Source organism: Eimeria necatrix, genomic scaffold, assembly GCF_000499385.1.
Source record: "Eimeria necatrix Houghton genomic scaffold, Enh_scaff12, whole genome shotgun sequence".
Classification (NCBI taxonomy): domain Eukaryota; phylum Apicomplexa; class Conoidasida; order Eucoccidiorida; family Eimeriidae; genus Eimeria; species Eimeria necatrix.
The window spans coordinates 644-21,258 of NW_013654875.1; the positions used below are offsets into that span (position 1 = coordinate 644).

The 20,615-nt window shown below is 50.8% G+C and overlaps 4 protein-coding genes across 4 annotated transcripts; 2 read left to right on the forward strand and 2 right to left on the reverse strand.

Moving 5' to 3' along the window:
- Positions 1–365: 365 nt before the first annotated feature.
- On the reverse strand, positions 366–3,124 carry ENH_00009970 (hypothetical protein, conserved; the record flags this gene model as incomplete). The annotated part of the gene is made up of 4 exons (XM_013584072.1): positions 366–454; positions 2,196–2,320; positions 2,748–2,846; positions 3,093–3,124. The coding sequence occupies 4 exons, from the start codon at positions 3,122–3,124 to the stop codon at positions 366–368; spliced, it is 345 nt and encodes a 114-aa protein (XP_013439526.1).
- A 485-nt stretch (positions 3,125–3,609) lies between these two features.
- On the forward strand, positions 3,610–5,825 carry ENH_00009980 (asparaginyl-tRNA synthetase, putative; the record flags this gene model as incomplete). Its single annotated transcript, XM_013584073.1, has 3 exons — positions 3,610–4,018; positions 4,389–4,967; positions 5,263–5,825. The coding sequence occupies 3 exons, from the start codon at positions 3,610–3,612 to the stop codon at positions 5,823–5,825; spliced, it is 1,551 nt and encodes a 516-aa protein (XP_013439527.1).
- A 3,744-nt stretch (positions 5,826–9,569) lies between these two features.
- ENH_00009990 (hypothetical protein, conserved) lies at positions 9,570–11,988 on the forward strand (the record flags this gene model as incomplete). Its single annotated transcript, XM_013584074.1, has 6 exons — positions 9,570–9,687; positions 9,906–10,281; positions 10,475–10,722; positions 11,019–11,135; positions 11,378–11,472; positions 11,695–11,988. The coding sequence occupies 6 exons, from the start codon at positions 9,570–9,572 to the stop codon at positions 11,986–11,988; spliced, it is 1,248 nt and encodes a 415-aa protein (XP_013439528.1).
- Positions 11,989–12,989: 1,001 nt separating this feature from the next.
- ENH_00010000 (Transcription factor with AP2 domain(S), related) lies at positions 12,990–17,038 on the reverse strand (the record flags this gene model as incomplete). The annotated part of the gene is made up of 4 exons (XM_013584075.1): positions 12,990–14,404; positions 15,138–15,363; positions 16,098–16,919; positions 17,036–17,038. The coding sequence occupies 4 exons, from the start codon at positions 17,036–17,038 to the stop codon at positions 12,990–12,992; spliced, it is 2,466 nt and encodes an 821-aa protein (XP_013439529.1).
- Positions 17,039–20,615: the final 3,577 nt, after the last annotated feature.

Below are 20,615 nucleotides of genomic sequence, written 5' to 3' on the forward strand. Positions count from 1 at the left end.
ATCCAATTCATGATCATTTTCATTAAATTGCACTTGCCTGTACATGGACTAGCACGACAACGAAATATGTAAAGTTGAAGGCAAAGGTCCACATCGCAAGAACTAAATATGTGCGGCTGCTTGTGCGCGCCCCCACCCTACTACTACAGCCCATATTTACAAGCAAAAACCGAAAAGGCCACAGTGGCATGAATATAGTTGAGAATGGCGCTGGGAAATAGAAAATACCGCCATCGTCTCAGGGATAAACTATTAGATCTGTCAGTACACCTGAGGTGCATGTCCAGTAATACATGCGCGAATCGCTTCAATCACTGGGCGGCGGAAGGTGCACAGATAAGAAAGTTAGCTTATGGACGGACCGTTCACGCATGAACATAGCAGTAGTCCACGCAAAGCATGAAGCATGTACAACGAATAAATAGGTTTCTAGTGAGCCTACGTAGCCTCCTGTCTGGCCAAGCACAACACATTAAGACGGACCTCATTAAATTAATTCTAGAATATGGATCATAGTACTCGCGAAATTTCATTTGTGGGACTGCACATACACCACAGCAGCACAGGGTGTACGGCGACCTCCCGAACAAGAAACAAGTCCAAAGTCAAGAAACTGAGAAGCTTACCAACGAGCATATCTCTTCTCTATTTGGAATCAGCAAACGTAATGGACTAAAAAAGATATTAACTCACGAATCATTTCGAATGCAAGGTCGCCTAAAGTCGCCAGAGGTGCATGTACAGCCGAAACTGACGCGTACATACGCAAAAAAGTACACTCAAAAAATGCATGAAGTCAAACAATTGCGCTAATACATCTGCAAGTGAGCAGTAAAAGAAAGCAATGCCAATAGGCATAATAACCCCCTAAACTGCAATCAGTAAAAGGTGTGCGAAGAAACGAAAACACAGAACCAATAAAGCACCTCCCCAACTACACAACCACTACCAATCATGTCTTTATGCAGACTCAACAGATCAAATATGTAAATTTGTGCTTTGAATGGTTTCAAGAAAGAAAACAGGCAATAACGGGGGGGCCTCTGGGAAACGAAAGTAACATCTCAAAAGACCAAATGCGGGCGGCAGCAAGACAGGCAAACCGGAAGCGAAACAAACAGAAAAACAAATCGTACGAACACAGCAATGAGAAAGAAGGATGAACAAAAGGCGGAGTACTAATGCGAAAATTTTATCACGCATCAATACTCGTCTATGCAAGCAAGGAAATCTAGGTAAGTCAAGGTATGCACCCACTTTGAATTTCTGTTCAGGGGCACCAGACAGTGGCAAGCTCGCAGACAAAATCCCCACGGGCTGCGCACCGAGCTGTCCATACACCCTAGCATATGATCGAATACACACCCTAGCATATGATCGAATACATGCAGTAAAGGTGAGATGCCAAAGAAGAAAGTAACAATTGAAGGTTTCACATGAATAGAGAGAAATGTAGATGAAAGCAACACCTCAGGAGAGCCAATACGAGGGCACCTAGAGGGGCAATCTTAGAACTCAACAAATAGAGGAATCATGCGAAAGCACAAATAAGGAACCAGGATGAATGAACAGTGACGTACTGATGCAATAATTTCATCATGCATCTATACTCGTCTATGCAGCCAACTAGCCAGCAGGAAATACAACTGGTGTCTGCAAAAGGGCACAGCGATAAAAAGAAGAGCACGATTATACACAAACAGAAAAAAACAAAACCAAGCCACAAGCAAGAGCAGGAAATACTTGAATCTGCAAAACAAATGCACCCCACTGCAGGTCCTACAGGCCCCATGCAACACAAAAAAGCCAATCAGAAAAAACATGCATGCTCATCTAATGCCGTTTCCTCAGGGATAGATTATTCGAGCTGTCAGTACACCTGCGGTGTATGTCCAGTAATACATGCGCTATTGATATGCATCATTGGCGGAAACCAAGTCACAGAGGCAAAAACAAAAGGGAAATGGACGAGCAAAAAGGCAGCTAAAGACCAAACAAAGACATCCACGAATCAGCGACGAGTATGAGAGAAAAGCGCCGCCAATTGAGCTTTACAGCCCTCCTTCTTCTGCCCCAGTGCAGCAAAGCAACCGACTCACCGTAAGGACAAAGAAAGGCTAAAATGGCTATTATGTACATCAATTGAGTCAATTAAGCACCACTAAACTACCCAATGGGCTCGTGATGCCGCATACCCGCAGCCGACAACTCGCTCGCCGGAGATACAAGCGAAGCGTTCTTCATTGCAGTTGCGAATAGGGAGGAAACAAGGGGAGACGTCAGCGATCCCGAGGCCTCGGGACGCATAGTGACAGGGTTGCTGCAAAAAGGGGAGACCAGACATACAGCAACGGATGTGGGCACTGTTGAATGAATTAAGAAAAAAACAAGTGCAGGCGGCTGCGTACAACCCGAGTCAAGGGGCAAAAACGGAGAAACATGAAACGAAAGGAATCAAAGATGCGGATTATACAAAGGGCGAAACCCAATGTGGAACAGATACAGCACTACAATGCAACAGAGGCGCTGTTATGCGTCTAAACTGCATATTTCAAGTCATACACGCAGCTATGCATGCCTAACTAACTTCACAAAAGAAAACACAGCTACAAACAGGCAACGGTGCAGATGTCACACCCGCGAAGAGGCGAAAACGAACAACAGGCCGGCAGTCAAACGCAAAACGGAGAAGGCGACGCAACTTTTCATCAAATCTAATATGATATCGCAGGAGGTGCGTATCTTACGTCCTCGTCAGCGTATAGGGAAGAACCGCAGCCAAATGCACAGGGGCCTGGTACAGCTTGCGGTACTGTGCTGTGGGGCCGAAATGCTGGGTGGCGACCCTGTGGGGAGGCATAAGCAAAAGCGCAGCTACAAATATATACTCTGGAGCAGCACATACACCTCAACCTATCTGTACACCGCAAGCTCCATTCACAGCCCGAGCTGCATACACACCAGCAAGCCGAACGGCAGCAAATTGGGCCAGCTTTCCGCTCTTCTCAACTTCTGTACTCATATTTTGTTCGTGAAAAGTCTGATGAACGAATTCAAGGCCAAAATAAGCGGAAACAGATAGAACTACGCACCTATACATCATCCTATAAGTTGAGAACCTCATCGTGATGCTCTGCACAGCCGGCTTACGCAGCCGGAGAGCAATGGCGCAGCGCAAAATATCCCTTCCTTCCCTTTTTTTCACAAATGCGACAAATTGAAAAAAAGAAACGTTAAGTTTTGCCGGTGGTTCCCTCGTTGGGGCTGCTCCTGCTGCTGCTGCTGGTCTTGGTGTTTTCTGCTGCTGCGGGAGCAGCCGGTGCGAGGACAGGGCTTGCGGGGCCGTAAAGCTGTCTTCCTTGCGCGGTTGTTGCTTTTACTGTTTCCGTATTGTCTGCATCCAGCTGATATTCTTTATGCGTTTTAACAACATCCAGTTTGTATGATTTCTCACAAGCTCGTTGTCAACTTGCACACCACAGCATCTTGGGCCTCTCCTCCCCTACCGATCACTTGTGGAGGTGTCTCTCGGTCTCGCGATCGAGTCCTACCCTGAGCTCCTGTATCCCTTGAAGACTTTACTGCTGCTTCCTGTCACATCTTCTCACAATGACTATGGCGGGCTCCGCACCAAGTCCACCTTCGCTGCCGCCCGTCTCTGAGACAGCTGCTCTTTCTTACGTGCAGCCCATAGCTGTCTACGGCCCTGGGGGGGGCCGCATGCGCCTTGCTGCTCTCTTGGCGTCGTGCGCTGCTGCTACGTTCATAGGCAGGCAGGTGACAGTATGTGGGTGGAGCCGCAGCATCCGGAAGCAAGGGGGCGGCAGCCTGTGCTTTGTGGTCTTGACTGACGGCAGCTGCGCTGCCAACCTCCAAGTGGTGGTCAACAAGACCATCCCCAAGTTCGACGAATTGATTAAGTGCGGCGTCGGCTGCTCCTTCAAGTTCTGCGGGCGGGTCGTTGAGAGCCCAGCCAAGGGGCAGCCCATAGAGCTTCAAGTTGCAGAACCAGAGAGAGGTAGGTTTGGGGTTTAGGGTTTAGGCCAACCCCTGTGTTTCACTGGTCTTCAATCCATTTGCCAGTCTCTTTATTCCTTTGGCGGACCTGCTGAATTGGGGGCAGGTCTTTTCGGCTATGCAACACGTTTCTTAACGCATCAACAAGCTTGGGCGTTTGACTTGTGTCGTGGGCATTTATCTTCGCGGGGTTTGCTGCTGATGACATCCTTTGCATGCGGCTTAATTTATTCGATCTCTGCCTTTTCCCCGGTTTCAACTTCGTGTGCGCTTCTCATTTCGTTACGGGGGAGCAACTGTAGATGAGTATTTGTCTGCATGTGGGGTTTCTCAAGCGTCTCAGCGTTTCGTTGTTCCTGTGCCCGACTCAGGCGACTCAATTACGATTTTGGGGACTACAGATGCGGCAAAGTACCCGTTGGCCAAGAAGGAACATAGCCGCGAATACCTTCGCGAAATTGCCCACCTGCGGCCCCGCACGCAGCTGATGGGCGCAGTGGCCCGGATTAGATCCCAGCTATCCATGGCTACCCATCGCTTCTTCCAGGAACGGGGCTTCCAGTACATACACACCCCCATCATAACGGCCTCAGACTGCGAGGGGGCGGGGGAAATGTTTTCCGTCTCGACTTTGTTGCCGGAAGATCCAAAGAAAGCAGTTCCAGTTAACGCCAAGGGGGAGATCGACTACGCCAAGGACTTCTTCAGCCGTCACGCCTACCTCACGGTGTCTGGACAGCTTGCGGTGGAGCCTTACTGCTGCGCTCTCGCCGACGTGTACACTTTCGGCCCCACTTTCAGGGCAGAGAACAGCCACACCAGCCGGCACTTAGCCGAATTTTGGATGGTGGAGCCAGAGATTGCCTTCGCGGACCTCCAGGACGATATGCAGTTGGCTGAGCAATACGTAAAGTTTTGCGTGAAAAGTTGCCTCGACAACTGCAGCGGAGGTGGGCAGGCGCAGACAAACAGCCGCAGTAGACACAAAGTGAAGTAGCTAGAATTGACACAACTAGGTGCTGAGCGTCATGGCAAGCACGTAAAGACGCCAGGAAAACATCAAAATGCGAATATCATTTGAATAGTGCTACACCAAGGCAGGAGCGAGCGCACCTGCTTGACTGTTAGCTAAACTGGCAGGAACAGGTGTTGCCAGATTGGAATTGTGAATGTGCGCCACAGTAGGGCGCATTTTTTGTGCAATTGGAACTAACAGTTTCGCCTTGTGGGTTTGTGTTTGTTCAGAAATAGACTGGTTTGAGAAGAACCAGGAGGAAGGACTGCGAGCTCGCTTGGAGAACATTCTGGCTGCGCCGTTTGAACGGCTTACTTACACGGATGCGGTGGTTCGCCTACAGCGTGAGGAGGCTGAGGGACGGGTCAAGTTTCAGGAGAAGGTAGAGTGGGGCATGGACTTGGGAAGTGAGCACGAGAGATATTTGACAGAACAGCTTGCAAAGAAGCCAGTCATTGTGCATGACTATCCTAAGGACATCAAGGCCTTCTACATGAAGCAGAATGAAGACGGAAAGACAGTGAGGGCCATGGATGTGCTGGTGCCGAAGATTGGAGAACTAATTGGCGGAAGCCAGAGGGAGGAAGATTTGGAAAAACTCGACAGAATGATAAAGGAAAAGGGGCTTAACCTTGACAGCTACTGGTGGTACAGAGAGTTGAGGAGCTACGGCACGGTGCCGCACGCTGGCTTCGGCCTGGGTTTCGAGAGGCTCATCATGCTTGTCACTGGAATCGAAAACATCAGAGATACAATCCCCTACCCAAGATACCCAGGGCACGCAGAGTTCTAAGTGCATGCAATAGAAGGGCAAAGAAACGAGGGTTGGGTGCCGCGGGCCTCTCCGTGCGAATTCAAGAGCAATTGGCACCGCAAAGGTGCCCCGAAGTTCCTCGCATATTTGTCGATACACTGCAAGTAGATCTCTTGAAACAAAAGTACTGGGATGTACACCTCATTTATCTCTTGTGCACTCCAGAGTTTGGTCGCACATCGAATATCTTTGTCCATGCTTTTGACGAACCTGGCCGTTCATCACAGAGCCGGGCTTTTTGCGACCATGCAAGTTGCTTTGTATAGGGATGGTCTTGCTTGTGTCATATAGCTTTCAAAACGTCTTTACTTTTCGTAGTCGCGTAAGTCCGGGGTTGCACGCAATTGCAGCTTGTTTCTCATGAAAGGCTTGTTGGCGCCTATCTGTGATGTTCGTTTCATATCTGTCTTCGTTCTTCGGAGATCCCATGTGGCTGCCGTGGCTGTGCTACTTTTTTTGACCCCGGAAACGCTTGCGAACTACACGAGGCCTCTGCGGTCGAGTTCAAATATATGTATCATTGTGTAGATGCATGTGTCTGCATCTAGGAATACATACGTATGAGTGTACGCACGCGTAAGCGATGTGAATGTATGTCCGTAGGGGGGCATGCATATCCTAATGCATGGAAGGCTGCACGTATGTGCTCAAGTACGCAATTTCTGGCGTCAGTCTTAATGCATGTAAATTCGTGTTGAGCATGTCTATCCTCTTCAGACACGAGCAAAGGCACGTGCAGGAGTCGATCTACCAAATCCCACAGTTCTTTTTAAATACTGCTGTTCGTTCGTTTATTTGTAGGGCGTGCTCAAATTTCAGGACACGTGCACGCGCGCCTCAAGTGCATTGGCACATAGAAGTGCATGTGCTAGACATGTGAAAACAGGCTTTCAGTAAATAGACAAGTTTGCATGCGCTTGCATCTACGCACAATTTCGTGTGTGCATACATGCGTCAGCCTTTCCCTGCAGCCATTCGTGCTGCGGCTTGCTGCACGTGCTGAAGGCCACTGCACGTGCTAAAAACCAGGAAACCAAAACACAAGAGGTAATTTTGTAGTTTTGGCTGGTTCACTGTATCAGTCTCGCATTGTCTTGCGTTTCCTTCACCTATAAGCCTGTTGCCTCAGTCTCCTGTTCATCTCAGATATTTGTTTTTCTGTTTCTGCTTAAGCCTCCAGTGTAGTTTTTCCCTAGGTACGCACCGCAGGGATCTACAATTTATAGATGGGTCAACGCGCTGCCCATGTCAACCTCACAACTGGGTAAATAGCCTGAGCATACAGACGATAACTACAGCAACAGGGTATCCAGACTGTGAGCATTGATGCCCCGCGTGGCTAGGAAAGCTCCGCCGAGCATGTTGTCCTTAGGAAGCAAAGCAGCCTCTTAGTGTAGAGGTGTTGCTCTTGAACTGGATTTCATTGCGGCATGCAGCTGCGCACCATTGGAAGAAGGAACAGGCGCAGAAATTAGACACTGGACGAATGGTGGATATGCTTTTACCAGATACGAAGTCGCCTTTCCTCGGCTGCTTTAGGGGTAGCAGAACTGCGGACACTGCACGCAAGACGCAATACAAGGAAACGCAGGGCTTCACCGCGCGCCGGAGCACCAGTGGCAATGGGCATTCACGTGCTCGCTGCCATAAACATAGAATGGGGGTTCTTTGCTGTTTGCCAAACTCTTGGGGTCTTTAAGCGTGGTTATCCTACACGCCGTACGCAACTGATTAGTGTGGCCCGTGCAACTGTTGCTGTCCACCATACGGCTCCACTTATTCCTGCTATGGTCTTGAGTGGATTAATTATGCAGCTGTCACTAGCCAATTTCCTACAGCCACAATCATAGCATCATAAAAATCAAGTATTATCGCCCAGTAACAGGCGTACACCGCCGCCAGAGTGCATGTGTAGTGTGGCCATTCACCTCTCTAGTTCCTTTAGATATGTGCCCGAAATCGTTTGACAAAAGCTTAGAAAAAGCCCTTGAGTAAGCTCGTGTGGTTTCATGCTGAAATTCTCACTTAGGACTTTTCATGTGGCATTCAGCGGCTCTCGTCGCATACCGTTTTGAGCAACTAAGTATAATAAATCGTTTGAAAAATATTTTGGGCTAAACATCTGTTTGCCTCGGTGCACGTCCGGCTTTGAACGGCCTTCAGGTAATCCGTTTGGCTGTGTGGGACTTTCTCCGCGCTCAGTAGGTTTGGCGCTCAGAGACCAGAAACCCCAGGATTTTTGGCGATTGCACAACCAAGCTTCGTATACAAGTCCCAGAGGTGCCCCAGACTGTCTACCATCCAGGTGTAGGTCTTCACAGAGTTTGCCTAAAAGCTGTAGGCGCAAAATTTGTCTGCTCATCAGCTACACATCGGAAGGGGCCCCTAGAGGTGATGCGCGAATCTCCTTGCGGTTTGCAATCATCCTCGCACTAACTGGAGCAAACATAGCCACTGTAAGGCATGTAGAAACGTGGTATTACATTTTTGTAACGTCATCAAGGGATCATGCAGCAGGTTCGAGTCTTTTTTCCCGTAGTCAGATCACATAAATTCTCCAGGTTCTGCAGCCGCATGCCATATGTTCTGGTCCCTTGGGTCTAATGTTATATGTGAGATCTACAATGCCTTTGTTAGCAGCTTTGCCGAAAGTACACGATGCAATGGTTCTGGCACGTTGAGTGCCGTGGTGCCGGTGTTATTTTTAGACAAATATGTTCTACGGGTAGCGCGAGGCAAGAGTGGTGGTGGTTCCGCTCTACCAAACCGCCTAAGCAAGTGTCAAGTCAAAACTAGGAATTCTGCATAAGGCTCTAAAGTGTTGGGTTAGGCTCCTGGGAGTCAGAGCAGACGTCTTATTGCCGTGACTTTGCGGCTGCGCAGGCTGCCATCTTCCGCTATAAGAAAATGCTCAGGGGCCCGGTTCTGCATCAGCATGGAGCCTTCGCATTGAAAGCAGTTTATATTTTTGTCAGGGAAGCAAGCTGCAGCCAGAGTTCAACCGGATCAGACAACAGGACCACCGGCTGCCCCAGCCAGCCATGAGGCTCCCGCGCCTAGCTGGCAAAGTGGCTGTTGAAAGGCTGAAAATTGCGGGGAAAAATCACAAAACAACATTCTGCAGATGTATGCTAGACAAATTAAACTATATTATCCAAAATGAATAGAAAAGGAGCCCCAGCGGCACGGGGTTTCACAAGTACAGGCAGCTCGGCTTGCGTGCAGCCGCAGCCGACTGACGGAGGGGCACGATGGTCCATGGGAAGTAGCCGCTTCACCTTTATGTCAACTTTACTCATATATTGTCTCTGTTCTTTATTCGATTAGTTTGAGTAAGCTTACTTTCAATGATCTGAAGCTCCAAAATGAGGGTCTGTACTTCTTTTCCCTCTCGAGGGTCTCCGTTGGCCCTCGCGCTTGGCTCATTTGCTCTTGCTCTATGTCTCTACCTCTCCCTCCTTCCAGCCTCGGCTGCAGTCCTTAGAAGCAGTGGCAAACCCGCTGAACAGCGTACTGGTAGGCTACTGCAGTTGTGTGTATCTTTGCAGCTGCTGCAGCTGCTGCAGACCATTTCACGCAGGTGCTACAGACAGGAGCACCACCAGGGACGCAAGCAACGCAGTTTAAATGACGCCATTGTTGCACTTTAAGCCTGTAAACACCTTCTAGAGTGCTTTGGCTACAGTTTGTGGCCTATGGATTAGGGTATAGGGCTTATTGTGGATGGTCGTTGCAGTGGAGGACATGGTGGCTTTCACGGATCAGGAGGCCGGGGACAAAGAGATGGAGGACAGACCTATACATAAGCATGAATTTGGCTCAGAGGCAGAAGGCGCATCAGGCAAGCCACCGCTGACTTGAGCCAAACTGCTGGCTTTATCACTCTTGATGTCACCAAGGTTGCCGCTGTTGCAGTTACGGCTGTAACGATTGCTGCTTTTTTTGGCACTAATGGGGTAGTTCTGGGTCTTTTTCCTATTTCCAAATTCTCTGCCTTCATTTCAACACATGCTCGTAGTTCCCTCATTCATTGCTATCTGTTCATATCCGTATCTTCAGAAGCTGAAGCCGGCAGTTCTGAGAAAGAAGAAGGTGAAGGCGCTGAAGAGATGAAAAAGAAAAAGCCAGCAGAACCAGAAAAAAAAGCAGCAGAGTCTGCCTCTGAATCAGTGGCGGAGGCTGAAGCCGAGGCTGCTTCTGCGTCTGAAAGTGAGGGAGCCACAAAAGAAGCACCTGGAGCAGCGGCTGGGGAAGCCCACCTCAAAGAGCTAGCTAGTGAAGAAACAGAAACAGAAATGAAGCATGTGTTGAAGGAATCCAAAAAGGAGCAGGGGCCCTCCCGAGATCTAGGCAGAGACGCCATCAACCAACGCCTTGCCGCCTTGGGGGCACCCTTCGTCCTAGGAAAGGAGCACTTTACCGTGGAGTTTAACCAGTGAGGAAATGCAGAAACTGAAGAATAGATTAGAACATTACGGCAGGCACAGATGAACTCAAACAGGCATAGACAGCGAGCAATAAATGGCACAGATACACAGAAGGATAGATAAACGGACAAGGGTGAATAGATAGGACAGAATCAACGTAAACAAGAGGGCGATTGAGTGTTTGTTTATGCCTTACTTCAGCGGCGTGCGCTTACCTGCGTCCGAGTTCGAGGAGTCAGCTGCTGAGCGCTTAGGGGTGCTGGCCAGGGCGGTGTCTGCGGAGCCCAATATAAAAAGCGAGAAAAGTCTGTTTCTCTCGATCGACATTGATGACCCTTCTTTGGGCACTGATGTCCGTCTTGTTCAACTTAAAGTTAAGCCTGACGCCTGTTCAGTGCAAGCAGAGGCCGCCTGCAACACAGAGTGGCTCCTTCGTGATCCCACACCTGGTGAGACAAATTCTAGACCCAAATTTTGGCACTCGTCAGCTAGTTAACTAACTAGCATGATAGTAAGCCGATAATTTTGGTTCTACCACACCTGGCTCGTTCTACCTGGCTGCTCACAACTGCTCATGTAGCTACCTGAACAGCTTAATCAATTAGGTCGCTGGCTAGCCGAAGAACCGCTGCTAAGCATATCTGTGGAGAGCAAATGAATGGCAAACTGACTATAGAAGTAGCGTCTTGCAAAATCCAGCGCTTCATGTATTTTTTGTGCGGATGTGTCCACGGCGTACGCGCAGCTGCGCTTCCTCACAGGATTGTGCTGCTGGGTTTCTCTTCTCCCACGGGTAGCCAATTTGAGTTTGATGACGTTTTGAAACAAATTCAGAACAAACCAATGGACCTTGATTTGAGAAGTGAGGGCTATCCGGCATTAAGCTTTAGTGGCAGTGGCGTGAGGGACATAATAGACAACAAGAGCGATATAGATACAAATACATATATGCATAAGCTGCTGATTGCGTTTCTGCGTGTTGCTGCCTGTTTATTCAAAACCAGCTAGTCAAAGTTGATGGCTCAACCGTGCTAGCATGTCAATATTGGTATTGATTCGGCATTCATCAACCATCACTGCCTTTTTGCTGCTGCTTTTCTCTAGGGATCTCACTCACCCGCTTCTTCTCAGATCACGCGAAGTTTTTCAACGACGCAAACGGAAAGTTTGCCGCAACTCCTTCTTGGAATGACTTTGCGGTAAGCCTCTATACTATAGTCTTTGTAAAACCAAGCTTCAACTGTGACCTGGGGTCCACGGCGTCTACAATAATGACACACTACACGAACAAAACACTAACGTGCCATCCTAGCGGACAATTCACTCCAAAGCTTGCCTATTTATTGTTTATCAGCTAGCAGCTACGGAAAAAAATTAGCGTCACCCGAGCTAGATGTGTGCGTGCGCCGTGGCTTTTGCAGCTGGTGAACCACAAGCCTGGGGAAGGAAATGAGATGCATATGGACAGGCCTCTGCTGGAACTGCCGCCTAACGCTTCAGAGGCTCAGAAGGCCGAGGCACTTCGCATCAGCCGAGAAACAAACGAAGAAATAGATGGGCTTTCCACACCTGAACACGGAGGCGAATCTCCTGGTGCAGCTGGCAGGGTCAGCGCCTCCACTATTTTCAAATACGTCCTCGCCAGCCTACTGCTCATCGGGCTCTTCATAGGAATCGCAGTTTCTGTCTGCCCCTGCGGAAAGCAGTCCAGCTAGATAACAAACAAACCAACGCGCCAACTGTGTAGCTAGGCATCGAACTGGCTACGCAGCTAGATCGCGAGGCTGTCATGCAGTCTCCCAATTCTGGCACTGAGTTTTAGTAATGAATTATGCCACCAGTTGGCAAGCGAGCAGCTCTGCTCAACAGCTAGCTAGCGTCCATGCAGGTAGATATCTGTGCATGCCTGCCACGCTCGCGGCGCCATTTTCCTCGGCGTGAATTGCTTTTATGTAAACAGCAAACGCTCTATTTTTTGTGTTCACAAGGCCAAAGTGACCAAGGGGACCCTGTCAGCCGCAGTTCCAAAGCCTGTTTTTTTCCCGCCCCAAAGGGCGAAGGACTCTGCAAGACCCCACTGGGTCGCACGGCCAATGACAGGGGTCATCGATAGTCGCAAACTTCACATATTTCACTGCGGGTGACCCCGAAGGGCCCCCGACAGCCGGGCTGCTGTAGGAAGCCCTGAGGCGTTAAAGTCAAACCACAGCTCCTTTCACTAGCCACAGCCGTAGCTAGCTAGGCTAGCCACTGCCATTCCTAGCTGCTTCAAGCCGGTTTACAATTAATTGTCCATTGCTAGTACTTCTCGCCAACCCGCACCAAGCCTCCAAGCTCTCTGTAGGCGCGGAGGCTACTCAAGTTTCCAAGCTCCTGGCTAGCCCCGTCCGAACACCTAGCTAGCAAGCAGGCCAGACAGTAGACTGCCGGATCGTCGCCAGCTGTACGCCCGGACGTGAATGGGTAGCAAGGTAAGGCTAGCGCAGCCTGACTCGTAAGCTGTCAGTGCATAACGAGCCGCCCAGCTGCAGCTAGCGGGGCAAAGATGGACTCAGTCCACCAGGCCGCTGCACCTAACCTGCGAAGGCGGCGCAGTGCAGGCTACACCTCGTAGGACACGCCCAGCAGCTTAACTAGTTGAGGAATGAATGATTTGATCGGCGCCTTCAAACTGGCCCCAACGACTCGCACGTGTCTTCTGTTCAAGCAAGGGGCTCTAGAGGCGACCAAAGCTGACAAACTTTCCTGCGCCGCCAGTGCTGGGAACAGCTTCATCAGCTGTCCTACTCTTCTGGGCCTTAAATAACAGTTCTCCGATCAAGTCCGCCGCAAAACTTCCACCTAGGCGCAAAGGATCAGCAGCACTTTTCTCTTCACCTACAGCAGCAGTGGCAGCAGATCTCATCCCTACCACAGATACAACCCGATGTAACCCACCTTTCTCTGTCTCCTGCGGGAGCGACGAATCCTCAGCTGGCGCTGGGCTCCTGACCTTGTTGAAAGCTACTACTCCTTGCTTCGCGGGGGTCTCCTTCAACATGCGGGTCAGTTCCTCAGAGCTGCACGGCCGTCGCAACTTTGCTGCTGCAGCAGCTTCCAGCAACTTCAGAGCACCTTGCTCTTGCTGTTGCTGTTGCTGCCGCTGCTCTGTCTCCTCAGCAAGAGAGACGCCTTGTCCCAGTTGCTGCAGCAAATCGAGAGGTAGCAACGCAGCTCTCTCAAGCTTCGGTTGTTTCTGCAGTAGCAGATCGTTCTCCACCCCGTCCTGGGTCCTCCCCCGTGTGCTGCTTGTTGTTGGAGTCACAGGGGGAACAGGAGCGAGCAGTGCCCAGGTGGCCCCCGCCTGTGAGGCTGCTTTGGACCCCTCAGGGGCCCCCAACGGCTGGCCATCTTGGTTCAAGGGTCCTCCATGGGGAGCCCCTAGTCCAAGAAGCGACTGAAGGATATCTGTGTTAAGGCCCAGATCAATGAGGCCACTGTTGTTGGTCTTTGAGTCACTAGGCGCTGCAGTGGAAGCTTGCTTGTTGCTGCCACTCGCAGCAGGAGCAGCAGCAGCCGGGGAGCCATTTAATTCCTTAGGTAAGCTCACTAAGGGCTTCGGGCGTTTCTGAGCCAGCAAAGTCCTCGCCGATTCATCCGTAAGGTTCGAGGGGGACCCCGCTAAGGTCCCTCCCGAGATCGCTGCCGGGGCCCCAGGCCCCCCGCCCCCAATCCACATCGTATCTAAACCCTCGCGAGAGCATTGTTCAGGGCTAGCTGGGCTCTTTGCACTGACAGAAGAACATGATGGCGTCAGTACTGACGCTGAAGAGGGGCCTGACAACTCATCCAAAGTACAGCTGGGCGTCCCCCGCGAGTCTGCGACGCCACCGCGCGGCGGCCCTTTTAAGCTCGGCGGGACCTGCGTACGAGGAAGCCTCACACCACTGCTGTTATCTCCTGCTGCTGTCGCCCCATCATTACAGCCACTTTCTAATGAGCCCACAAATAGATGAGGCACGCCTGGTGAATTCTGCTGCAGCAAATGATTCTGAGGCAGCGCCAGTTGCTGCTGCTCATGTTCCTGCAGCTCTTGCTGCTGCTGCAGCAACAGTTGTTGCTGCTGTCGTTGCACAGCATGGTGGCGGCTACCTGAAAGGACAAACAGACCAAAACCGCAAACGATACCAGACTGCTTCACCCCATAGATTCGAGCCTTATGCTCTAGGCTGGGTTCCTTGTGCAACTACGGCGGGCCCGTCCAATCCCACAATTGGTCCAAGATGCTGCATCGAGAATGCTAGTGGGTGTATCTACCTTTTGGCGGCTTGCCTTTCTCTGCCTACCCTGCCCTTCCGTGCCCTTCAGACCCTAACTAACTGCTCAGCTCCCTATCTATCTGCACAGTTGTTCTTCCGTTCCCTTGCTTGCCTCGTTGCGTACCCAAGCAGGTGTATTTACATACGTATCTACGTGTCTACCCATCTTCAGTCTGCGTGTCCCCATCAGTCTACGTGTCCTCTATTCCCTTGACCAAAGGTGTGTGTCTGCAGTCTGCATGTCTGGCCTGATTTTCAACGGGGCTGCTAGCATCAAAGCGACCGACAACTCGGCAAACTCCGTGTTCCTACCAACAAAATACCTATCTAACTGCCTACAAGCCAGTTCAATCCCCCTGTTTATGTATGATTCTGCCTATTTTCCCGTTCACTTCTTAGTACTCCTACCATCTGATGCGGGCTTAAGGAGCTCTTGCGTAGTGTCGCCTCGTCAGCTTTTCTACCTGCCCGCCTAAGCCAAGATACGCTAAAAAAAGTTCACGATCCACCTCTCTACCACCTATCTATTTATGAATGCACTCCTCTCGTGCTGTGTCGCGTCTGACTGTCAGTGCGTTTGCGGGCGTAAGAGGGCAACTGGGCAGTGTCTTCTGGGAGGTCTGCAAGAGCGAGTCGGCTGCGTGAAGTTCTCTCCGCCACTTTGCGACCAGTTGCCTCCCAACGGGCCACAAATGCCCCCGTCAGCAGCTTCGCCCCTTCCCGCCCGAATCGAGCACAGGACAGAGTCTTTAGCCTCATTGAGCCTTTGTAGCGGTAGCGTACACGAAATTCCTGAATAAACACAAAACAGAAAACAACTAACTTTACAAATGAACTCAGCAACTTATGCAAGCTTTCGAGTCCGCGCTGCAACGTCTGCGATGCAGCGAGGAAAGAAAAGATAAACAACAGAATAACAGAGGAGCAGCAAAAACAGATGCACCCCGCAATGCATGTAGAACTCAGATGTAACGACTTCGTGGTGTTGAACACTGCGCACAATAAAGAGCTCAAGGATGCCCGTCTGACGCGAGCGCCAGTGTACGCATGAACATATGCTTGAAGTACGCAGACGCTCATGTGTAGAATACATACACATTAGTTCATGCCCTCATATTGGTTGACTTAGAGCTATCCGGCTGAATATGCATGGAATTTCCACAAGCCTGCAGTATTCATTTTTTGTATTCATCTACCGCACGCACGAAAGTATATATATATATATATATAAACACAGAGACACGCTGTCTCTATATTGTTCCCGTGTATGTGCCTGTACGCGCATGGAATCCAGCCGCTGCGAGTTCGTTGCTGGAGCTGCGAGTAAAGCTCAGCTCACCCGTAACATTAAAAGATAGCGAAGACACAAAGAGACACGGAAACACTAATGCTCAAGCACAAAAGAATGAAGTCCTGTTAAGAAACCGAGCCTGCTGCTTGGAAACGCTTCTCCACATGCTCTCTATCCTTGTTGCTGCACCCCTTGCCTAGCCACAAGCCTCAAGCCCTACCCCTTCGACTCCTACCTGGTTGTGCGGATGAAAATGTGGATGCCACAGGGCGTCTGCTGCTGCTGCGTTCACTCTTCTCTCCTTCTTCCTCTTTTTTTGCTTCCTCTCCTCGCTGTCACTTTCGCTGCTGCTGCCGAAGGCCAAAGCAGTCACAGTGTGTCGCGGCAGCAGGGGCCCCTTGTAGACATCCTCCAGAAATGTGCGAACTGGCAGGGGCTTGTACTGCTGCTGCTGAGTCGTCGCTGCTGCTTCAGGAGCTGCTGGACTTGCTGGCAGTGCTGTTGCTTGATTTGCTGCCGTCGCTGCCAGTGATGCTGTGAAAGAGGCAGTTGAGCACGGTGACTCTACGCCCTCAGACAAATGCTGTAGCCTTTGCAATTGCAGCACCTGCTGCTGCTGCTCCCTTTGGGCCAGTCCCTTGACCCCAGGCCTCAGCTGCTGCTGCTGTTCCTGCACTAGAGTGTGTCCGTGCTGATGCTGCAGCTGCTGCTGTAGCACTTGCTGCTGCAAGAGCTGTTGCTTTGCAACAGCCTCCACTGCAGCATACATAATGTCCACTTCTCCTGGGGTTAATACAGAACTCGCGGTTTGCTGCTGCTGCTGCAAGGCAACAGCAGTGGACAGCAGGTCCACAAGCTGGAGCAGTAACTGCGTGTTGTTGCCATTCTGAGGGGTCTTTGCGGCAGCAAGTACTGCCTCCACTAGCAAAGCAAACTTTGAATGCTGTCGCTGTTGCTGCTGCTGTTGCTGCTGTTGTACTGCAGGGCCCTGACGAGCATCAGGCAAGCCTGCAGCGGCCTCTGCCAGCAGCAGCAGTTGCTGCTGTTGCTGCGGGTCCTGAAAGCAGCAAAATCAGCAGCAAACCTTTCCGCATCGAAAATGCCGCATTTAGACAAGCAAAAAGACAATGACCACTTTTGGCTGCTGAAGGTGCTGCAGCATTTCGTGCTCACCATCTTTGCCGCGGCCTCTGCACTCTGCAGATGCTATTTTCCCGTAGTAGCAGTTGAAGCAACAAAAGCAGCCGGGGCTGGTTCGCCTTTAGAGGAGTGAAACAGCCAGTGCTTCAGGCTCCACTAGGCCCAGCTGACGAGGCATCACATTTGACACACACCTCCACAGCAAGGGCCTGACGCAACAGTCCCCTATCGTCAGGGCGGAAGAAGCAGCAGCGCAGAGCCCCGAAATACGAAATTTTAGGCTCATTTGTGATACTTCTGGAGGCTAAGGCAGCCCAAAGGGCCTCGTGTAGTGGTCAAGCTATGCAGTAGCACCACCACCGAGGTTGACGCAGAGGCGAGCAGGCATCAGCACGAATAGGAAGACCCAAGGCACCGCATGGCACGTGCATTAGCGTGAAAAATCCATCCGTAATAAAAAAGAGAAGGGCCTGGGACTGTGGGCACTGTGTAGCACAGAAGACGTACCTGTCGATACACCCGAGCAGGTGGGGGGAGGGGTCCCTGGGATGTCGTCGGGAGGCTCCGCCGAAACCACGCAGGACAATACAGTGCAGGTCTTGCTGCACCTTCTTAAAAAGACTTTGGGGGCCTCTGCGGCAGCGAACACCCCTGAAAGTGACAGAGGGGCGGGCTAGCCTGCGGCGTAGCCTCAGGACAGACGCAGTGCTTCTGGCCCCTAGCGGTGGCCTTCTGTAGGAAAAATAGCTACGACGCTCAAATCCACAATCCCCAAACCCTAAACCCTCGCAAAGGGGGACGAATTAGTACGAAGACAGGAGACGGAGGGCCCGCATTCTCCCGTGCGCTCCCCTCCGGTGCTTCTCCTTTGCGCTCTGTTTCACCCGCCTCCCTAAAAACCCTAAACCCTGAGCCCGAAACCCTAGCCTGACGTGTTTTTAATGAAGCACAGACAAAGTGAGCTCGAGATACAGCCTAACACCAGGCAGCGGGGAGAGGCATTCAATGGCGGCCGCAGCACAGGGTCGCAGTGCGAGGTGTGCATACACCCCAACACTGCGCGATGCAGAAGACACTGTTTCTCCCTCCCCAGAAAGCGCCGAAACACTTCACGTTCTTCAAGTTTGACAGATTTTCAGAGCTGCAAAGAGACCTAATGAAGTTCCCGCCCCCGGTCACTGGCCTGTCTACAGCGCAGACACTCGGGCGAAGCCAGCAGTGTTCTGGCTTGGTCTGTATGCCCAGCTAAGGCAAAAACCCAACTGCTTATCCCGTTAAGACTCTCCGTAGCTAGGTTAATTTTGTCTTACCTGCCGCAAACGAATAAGAGCCGCCGAATCTCCCATAACTCGGTGTCGACGTGCTGTGTTGAGTGTAACGCACTGTGCAATAAAGGTCGCACTGAGCAGTCTCAGCGAAGGCTCAAGCTTACAACTGCATACAGAGTCATATGCACTTCAGAGACACACTGACGGTATTGGGGGCCGGCGCCCCGCTGCCCGTAAAGAGGCTTGGCGTAAGACACGTACTCTTGTTTGGATTGCCTTGCTCCCGGGTCCTTGACTCCACTGAGGCTGTTGCTCCCCTTGCCTTTAGCCACTCAAATGTGGGCATGGAGGCTGGTTTGCTGAGAGCATACGGGGCAGGAAATACATAATGAGTTTGCCCCGAAGAATGCACAGGTCTAGGTGGCTTCCTGCGGCTTCGGATGGCATCCAAAGCCCAGTATTACACTCAGCAAAAGGCTTGCTCGTGATGATCGTATGTCTTTAGACTGATCACAGTCCTTTAGCCCTTGCCTTATGGCAGCGGGGTTGCGTGTCCTGCTCGAGGAAAGCTGCCAAATGGAGCTCATTGCATTGCGAGTAGCAGAAGAGGCCCAAGACTCCAGCAACGCAGTATAGGTAGAGTTAGAAACCACATCTACAGTGAAAAAGCAATGACACAATACATAGCCCCAACGACAGCTTTCTTCGGTAAGTGGCGTAGGCGGCGCGGTGGTTTTACTGGGGAGTCGACGCTAGAGGATTTACTGAGACTGGCTGCTCATGCTGTACTAGTTAGGAGTTAGCTTTCACCTTTAAAAGAAAGCCAGCCTTATTTGCCTTTTGCCTTTCACTGGAACCTCACAGCGGAAACCAGTATTAAAACGTCTCCTGCTGTTGATGCAGGACGCTGCAGGAAGGCGCCTATGACACTTCCTGTCTTTAACCTAGCTGCCAGTGGTCTGGTGACGCCTCTATGACTAATTTATCCCTCTTTTGCGCTCAACTTCTGAGTGGAAGTGTACACTTTCATTTGCTGCTGCTTCTGCCATGACCATTCATAGATGCTTGCGTTGAGTGCTGGGGTAGCAGATCTCATGGGCGCATGCTGCGATTTAACGCATCTGGCTGCGAGTTTTGCCCCTATCTGTTTAATTGTTGTGGCTTGGCTGCTTCTAGTGTGCCTGCTGGTGAAAAGGCCGAGTTGAGCATTTACCGACAACGCACCGACGCAGACGCTCATTATTCATAGAAGCGGCAACGGGCCACCGGCAGCTCGCTAGGTTGCAGACAAGAGCTGCTATAGGTACCTTCGTGCAGTCTCCTGTAGCAACAGCAGGAGACTTTTTAGCACAGTTTCCCGCTGCAAATATCCAGCGAAAAGCGAATAGGATAGGCTTTATTCGAAAGGTTAAAGGTAACTCTTAGCTGCTAAAGCATGAGCAGCAAACCTCGGTAAATCCCCAAACCTCCACCCCCAGTGAAACCGTCGCGCAGCCCACACGACTAAGCAAACAAAGCCTTCATTGAGGCTGTGTAATGCATCGTCATCGTTTTACTGCAGATGTGGCTGCTGCTTCATCTATTTACTGCATTGCTGGAGTCCTGGGCCTCTTCCGCTAGTCTCAGTGAGGTGGGCTTCATTTGGCAACGGTCATCGAGCACGATACACAACCCTCAGGCTCTAAGGAAAGGGCTAGACCAGCATTACACTCCCGTAGGACCACCCCGGCCAAGTCTTATGCTAGGCTTTAGCTGCCTCTGCAAGCCGTAGTCATTTGGCAGCACAGCCTATAAGTGAAATCTCCGTGCACTCAGGGTAGACTCATGAAAATTCTTGCACTTACCACAACCATTACTGCACGAAATCAAAGTTGTGTGTGTTGATATAGGTTACGACAGATGCATGAACCTTGCAAAAGTAGTACCAGAGTGCTGGAGTTCAGAGCCCGCATATGCGGAGGGTACTAACAGCGTAGAGGCTCACTAATAAAGGGTGGACAAAGTAGGCATATATTTTTTGTGCAGCTGCAGTAGCTGATCCACCAGACCCATCTCGTAGGAAATGGGCAATGAAGTTGAATAGCTCTCCAGCAACACCATTTGTATCTGTTGGTGCTCCTATGAACCGCATTAAAAAGCGCGCAGTGTTTGCTTCTCCACGTCTCCACGTACCGAGCATCGTGAGGCTGACTCCAGCACCCTCACAAGCCCCACGGTATTGCCACCCTGCGTAGTTTATTTGCGAGAGCAGCACTACCCGTTTAGCTAGCTGTGGGGTCTAAATTGATAAAGATCACGATGCATGGAATTGTGCCATCCGAGAGTGATAGCCTGTGCAATTAGAA